This window comes from Apteryx rowi, unplaced genomic scaffold (genome assembly GCF_003343035.1).
Source record: "Apteryx rowi isolate R43461 unplaced genomic scaffold, aptRow1 scaffold_33, whole genome shotgun sequence".
In the NCBI taxonomy this organism is placed as follows: domain Eukaryota; kingdom Metazoa; phylum Chordata; class Aves; order Apterygiformes; family Apterygidae; genus Apteryx; species Apteryx rowi.
The window spans coordinates 4373254-4379356 of NW_020449752.1; the positions used below are offsets into that span (position 1 = coordinate 4373254).

The 6103-nt window shown below is 57.2% G+C and overlaps 1 protein-coding gene across 1 annotated transcript in view; it reads left to right on the top strand.

Moving 5' to 3' along the window:
- CDON (cell adhesion associated, oncogene regulated) overlaps nucleotides 1-6103 on the top strand; it is a 19512-nt gene that overhangs the window by 4732 nt on the left and 8677 nt on the right. The window contains exons 6-12 of the mRNA XM_026071711.1: nucleotides 211-543; nucleotides 1242-1507; nucleotides 2132-2309; nucleotides 2544-2672; nucleotides 3943-4149; nucleotides 4296-4477; nucleotides 5017-5122. Of these exons, the coding sequence (XP_025927496.1) occupies nucleotides 211-543; nucleotides 1242-1507; nucleotides 2132-2309; nucleotides 2544-2672; nucleotides 3943-4149; nucleotides 4296-4477; nucleotides 5017-5122 (1401 nt within the window). The remainder of the gene's footprint in view (nucleotides 1-210; nucleotides 544-1241; nucleotides 1508-2131; nucleotides 2310-2543; nucleotides 2673-3942; nucleotides 4150-4295; nucleotides 4478-5016; nucleotides 5123-6103) is intronic.

The following is a 6103-nucleotide window of genomic DNA, read 5'->3' on the forward strand; positions in this document are numbered from 1 at the left end:
ATTCCCCTCCGGCTTCTCCCGGAGCACGAGTTTCAATCAATCCCTTAATCCTAGAGAGGGGAAAAACAGCCAAACGCTTAAAAAAACACCAAAACAAAAAGCCTGCGCGATGCTTCTTACTGTTTCGACTCCCTTTAGTCTTAAGCGTTATTTTTTCTACCGAATTTACCGTTTTACTCGTTTTTTTGGGTTGTTTTTCCCCCTTTCCAGGCAAAGGGTCGCGGCCCGTTATCGTCGCTCCGCCAGCGAGCGCCGGCGTCACGGCTGGCGGGGACGCGACGCTCTCTTGCAACGCCACCGGCCTGCCTCCCCCCGCCATCCGCTGGCACCGCGGCGGAGGACTCGTCCCCAGCCCTCCTGCCCGGCCGCGGCGTCCGGATCCGCGGAAACCTCCGGGTGCTGCCGAGCCCCCCGACTCGCCGGCGGCCTCGGGCTCCCTGCGCCTTCGGAACGGGACCCGCAACGGCGCCGCGCCGTACGCCTGCGAGGCCGCCGGCGAGCACGGCTCAGCGGCAGCGGGAGCGGGAGCCTTCCTTACCGTCGGTGAGGCTCGAACGCGACACGGGGTGCGAATCCGGGGGGGGCAGGAAACACGTTGGAATAAGAAATTGGAATGGGATTGAGTGCGAGGGTATCCGGGGGGGGAAACTGTTTCCATGCCTCGGTTTCCCCCTCCTGCCTGTTGTCAGGCTTAGCAGTCTCGCAGCTGATAAACGATCCGCTTTGTCCCGTTATTCCCAAAGATCCCTGCTGGAAAAGACAGTTCCTAAACTAAAAGCGGGATAGGAACAGGAATCTTCCCTTCCTTCACGTCGCAATGTTACACGAATAACGTGCTTAACCCCCCCCCACCGCGATATTCCCTGCCTAAGAACCAAGACACGGGTTTTAGCCGCGCGGGGTGACCTAAACTTCTCAGTTTATCCGACGTCTCGTCTCCGGACGTTAGTCGGAGGTCGGCGGGATTTAGGATTCTCGGTACGGATGGWCCCATATTTAAAGTTCTTTATTACGGATTAGATTTTTCAACTCGCTTATTTGAGAAAATGCTGGAAGTTTTGTTTAGAGGAAGTTAAAAAAAAAAGGCTAAAGAAAGTGATCCYATCGTGTAGTTCCGTAAAATAAAAGTTATTGTCGGAGCTTCCGAGCGGAAGCACAAAGCTGCGTTCAATACGGGCCGAATTCTGGGATGCTATGGAAAAAAAAACCCTTTCTCCCTCCTCCTTCCTCCCTTCCTTTAGAAACCGCCGCGACAGCCGACGAAGCGGCTCCTTCGGAGCCGGCGCGACGCAACGACGGCGASGACGTGGCCGCGGCGCTTTCCCTCCGGCCCCCGGCCAAGCCGCGTTTCGCTCCGGCGCCTCCGGAAAAGATCCTCACCGCTCCCGAAGCCCCCGTCATCCTCAGCCCCCCGCAGACGCTCAAGCCCGACGCCTACGACCTGGTGTGGCGCCCGGGCCGCGACGGCGGCTCCCCCGTCAACGCCTATTTCGTGAAATACCGCAAGGTAACGGCGCTCCGCCGCGACCGCGCCGGGCTTTTTCCGGGAAGCCGGAACCGTCGCCGTGCCGGGGAGGAAACGCAACGCGGTCGAAGCGCGGTTTTGCCACGGCCCCGCGGGCGTTTATTCGGCGGAGCCCGTGTTTTTCTTCCTTTCCGGTGGTGGCGCTGGTCCCTTTTTTAGGGCGCTCCTCTCTTTTTGTCGGAAATCTGCTTTATCGATTTTCCTTCTTTTAAAATAAAACTCGAGGGGGGGGAAAAAAACATTTTTCAGCGGAAAATATCCAAACAAACTCCTCCGGCATCGCCTTTGAGAACCTGCAGCATTGAAATCTGCCTTCTGCGTTTTATTCGAGCCTTAGGTTGTTTAGCRCTTTCTTTTTGCTCTCCGTCTTTTTCCCTTTGGGATTTGGGCTTCCCGGGAAAAAAAACCCGAGCGTTAAGACACCCCCGAATCTCTCGGCGCTCCGGCGAGGAGAGTGGAGAATTAAGAAACAGAAGCGACGCCGCGAAAGCGACCTCCCGCCGCGCCGCTCGGGCGCGCGAGCGCTCGGGGACGCCGAGAGGCGGGAGGATTTCGGCGCTCCGGCGCTGACGTTCGCCCCCGTGTCCCGCGTTTTGTGTGGCGCAGCTGGACGCCGACGGCGGCGGCGCGGCGGGAAGCTGGCACACGGTGCGCGTGCCGGGCAGCGAGCACGAGCTGCGGCTGGCCGAGCTGGAGCCGTCGAGCCTCTACGAGGTGCTGATGGTGGCGAGGAGCGCCGGCGGCGAGGGCCAGCCCGCCATGCTCACCTTCCGCACCAGCAAAGGTAGGCGCCGCGTCTCCCTCAATTAAATTCCCCTAAAAAAGGCAACATTTTGGGAAAACGCGTGAAATCGCAGCGCACGCGCCGCCCGTTCGCCCGATATCCTTGGCGCCGCTGGGCCAAAAACGGCTCCCGCCGCGTTCTCCCCCATCTCGCGGACCGGACGTACCGCTCGCGGCGACGGATGCCGCCCCCTTCTCCCYTCCTCACGTTCGTTTTCCGCCTTCCGTTCCTCAGAAAGGACGCCGGCCTCCAAAAACACCCAGGCTCCCTCGCCGCCCCGCGGCGTTCCCAAACGCCCCGTCGCTCGCGAAGGCGCGAATAATTTCGGCGTCGTCCTGCCGGATCCGTCGCGAGCCAGCGGAGGTAGGTGCGCGGCGCCTTCGGAGCCGCCGGGCGAGCCCGGGGGCGTCTCGGTTCACCGCCGAAGCGTTTTTTTTTACTCTTCCGTGTGTTTGTGGTGTTGTTTCCGGCTCTCGGAGATGAGATGAAACTAGTTTTCCGTACGTAATCCCAGGTCTTGCTTGTTTTTCAACCCGCGCCTGCTTTTCTTTCCCAAATTCTCCAGTTTTTCTCTCCTCTTGTGCCGTGAAAGCGTAGCCTAGAGGAAGAGCCGCAGGTGATGCCCTTATCCAAAGTATCGGGTTCTCCCAGTGGATTATATCCGTCCTGACTGCATTTCCAGAGGCTTCCTGGAAAGAGGCTTATTCCTCTTTTCCAAGAAGACGCGGCTGCTTCCGGCTAGGCGTGACTTGTAGCCTTCCGGGAAAAGTGGGACAATTATGGGCCTGTCTCTCTTTGCCCCAACCTTCAAACCCGGTAGCCACCTCCAGGCAAATTTTATCCGGTGGGCTGAGACTCCAAAGGTGATTTGGCGTCGGAAGCCCGGCTCGGCGCCCCCGGAGCTGCCGCCTTTCTGCCCCTTCCCCGCTTCCCATGCCCGTCGGGGCCACGCGCCGCGTTAACGGAAGCGAGCCGGCTCCGTAAAGCCTGCCGGCTCAGCGCGGTTATAACCAGATTTGCTAACTCCACCTCTTTCCGTTCCCTCCGTTCCGCTGCTGTCTCTAACTTCCAGGGAATCCGGTAAGTAACTCACCCGTCGCATGCTCCGTTTGCTCTCCGTTCTCCTTTTTCCCAGCAATGTTTTTGGCACCGCCGCGCTCGTTAGCGCGTACGGATTAAAACCTCATTGGGCCTGTGGGAACATCAGGGTTTTTTTTTTTTAAATATACCCAAATTGTTCCCGTTCATTTAGCATGCGTTCCCGTTCCGTGTGCGGATGGGTCGGGATAGCGTGCTGCCCTATCCTTTCGGATCATTTGTCCGATTAAAATAAACGTTTTGCCGTGAAGTCCTGCTCTTCAAGGGTATTTCTGCGACCTCGTAGCTTAATTTCTTTTCCTCCGATAACTTAAATATCCGTATAGTGCCAAGTATCGTCATTCCTTTCGACTAGGAATGTCGTACAGCTTTTCCAGAAGAGAAAAGGGAGTAGTTGTTAACGGAGGATTTCCGGGTTCTCCTCGCTAATCCGTGAAGTCCAACTTGAGCGTCAGCATCTAGTTCGATGGGTTGCCGTAGAAAACGGAGCTTCGTGTTCCTCAAATCCCCTCGTGACTAAAATTTCCCGTTTCAGTTCCGGAAGCTCCCGATCGACCTACCATCTCCACGGCATCGGAATCGTCCGTCTACGTCACGTGGATACCGCGAGCCAACGGCGGCTCCCCCATCTCCGCTTTTAAGGTGGAATATAAGCGCCTGGGCCGAAATGGCGACTGGCTCGTCGCGGCCGAGGACATTTCTCCGTCGAAACTCTCCGTGGAAGTTCGTCGCTTGGAGCCAGGTATTTAAAAATATATATATATATATATAAGGTTTTTTCTCCGCTTCGGCAGCTGTTGGCGCCGTTTTCTTTGCCGGTGACTTCCCGGCGCTCGTTTTGCCGCGACGACTCCTTCCTCTCACTTTTTTCCTTTCCCCCCTTCTCAGGAGCGACGTACAAATTCCGCGTGATCGCCGCGAACGCCTACGGAGAGAGCCCCCGCAGCGCCCCTTCCCGGCCTTACCAAGTCGCCGGCTTTACCGGCCGCTTTTCCAGCCGCCCCGTCGCCGGACCGCACATCGCCTACACCGAAGCCGTCAGCGACACCCAGATCATGCTGAAATGGACCGTGAGTACATCCGCCTCCCCTTCCTTCCTTCCTGCCGCCGTCCCTTCGGAGCCGCATTTTACAACGACGGTGACCGTTTCAGGGGTTAAAAAACCCAAAAAACGCTCCTGCGATTTTTCTGCTGCCGTTTTCCCTGCCCCTTTTCCGTGCCGTTAATAGTCAAACCCTCCGCTTTTTGCGCCGGCCTTTCGCCACGCGCTCCTTCCTACGTGTCGGATTGGAAAGTCCGGAAAACCGTTAGGYGGGGGGAGAGCGACGGCTTTTTATCCCTGTGCAGCCATAGCGGCGTGTCCGGTTCGCCTCCGCGGCGAGGGAAAACTGCCGGAAAGGTTCGACCCTCGTAGAACCGCGGCGCTCGCGCGTCGCCCTTYGCGGCTGCCGCACTGAAGCTGCTGCTTCTTGAAAACAACCTTATTGCACGGAAAAAAAAACCCTAAAAACCAACTTTCGGAGTGTTTCATCAGTGCGGATGACTTAATCACGTCTGATTTTTTAGAATTTTGCCCGTTCTGACGCGATCTCTCTCGATTCTCTCGCAGTACATCACTTCCAGCAACAACAACACGCCCATTCAGGGCTTCTACATCTATTACCGCCCGACGGACAGCGACAACGACAGCGACTACAAGCGGGACGTGGTGGAAGGTAGCGTGCGCCCGCTCCGCCCGGCCTCGCGTGAGGGCGGAGGATCGAGACCTAAATCCCTAGTTCTGAGTTTATCTTCTTACGCCGCTGCGAATCCGTAGTGCCGATATATCGAAACCGGCTTAACTATAAGCCGTCGAGTAAATAAACCGGCCCGAACGCGATTTAAGCTGGGGTGGGTGCAGCCGCGTTACAGACCGTCACGCCTAGGTGGGGTTTAAGGTGTTAAACCCCGGCGCAGGCTTTTCGCTTGCCCCGTCGGAATTCTCCCTCCTTTTAACTGCGCTTAAACGCTCCCCCTGCCCTTACGGACGCGGCTTTTGGCCTCGAGCACGGCGGGACCCCGCGGACGCGGCTACGCCGGTGCTTCGTTCCGCCTTTTCGTCGGCGACGGTTTGTTTTTCCCCGCGAATATTAGATCATCGTTTTCCTGGAAAAAAATTAGATAATGTCTGCGCTAGCGCGGGAGCGGAAAACGCTTCTAAAAACATTTTGCTTAAAAACGCCCTTATTGCTCGGGCTGAGTGACCTCACTCCGGCCCGATGACGTTAATTATTTTTCCCCCCTTCCCAGTTTATTTCGGTTACGAGGGGAACGGGCCTTTGTTTTGAAAACTTTCCCCGGCGGAGATGGCGCGACAGCAGCTTTTGCGCGCTGTAAAGCTATTAAAAACCCAGCGTTCCGGCTCGGAGGAGCTTCGGCTTCGTCCGCGAACGTCTTTTAGCCTTGGCTAGACGGAGCTTGTGCGTTTAGAAATCGCCGCTGAGCAGCTCGTTGTWGAAGCGGCCTCCACCGGGCTGCGAAACCAGCTCGGTTCCCATTTCTTTATATATATTTTTTCCTTATTTTTATGTTTTTTTTCCCCCCCGGAGCGTCCGTGTGCCGAGCTCTTTGCGGCCGTTGGAAACCGTGAGCAGCTGCTGCGCCCTGCCGAAGCCGGCGGCGAGAGCTAGTCGGGTGGAAACGTTTCAGCTTTCCCC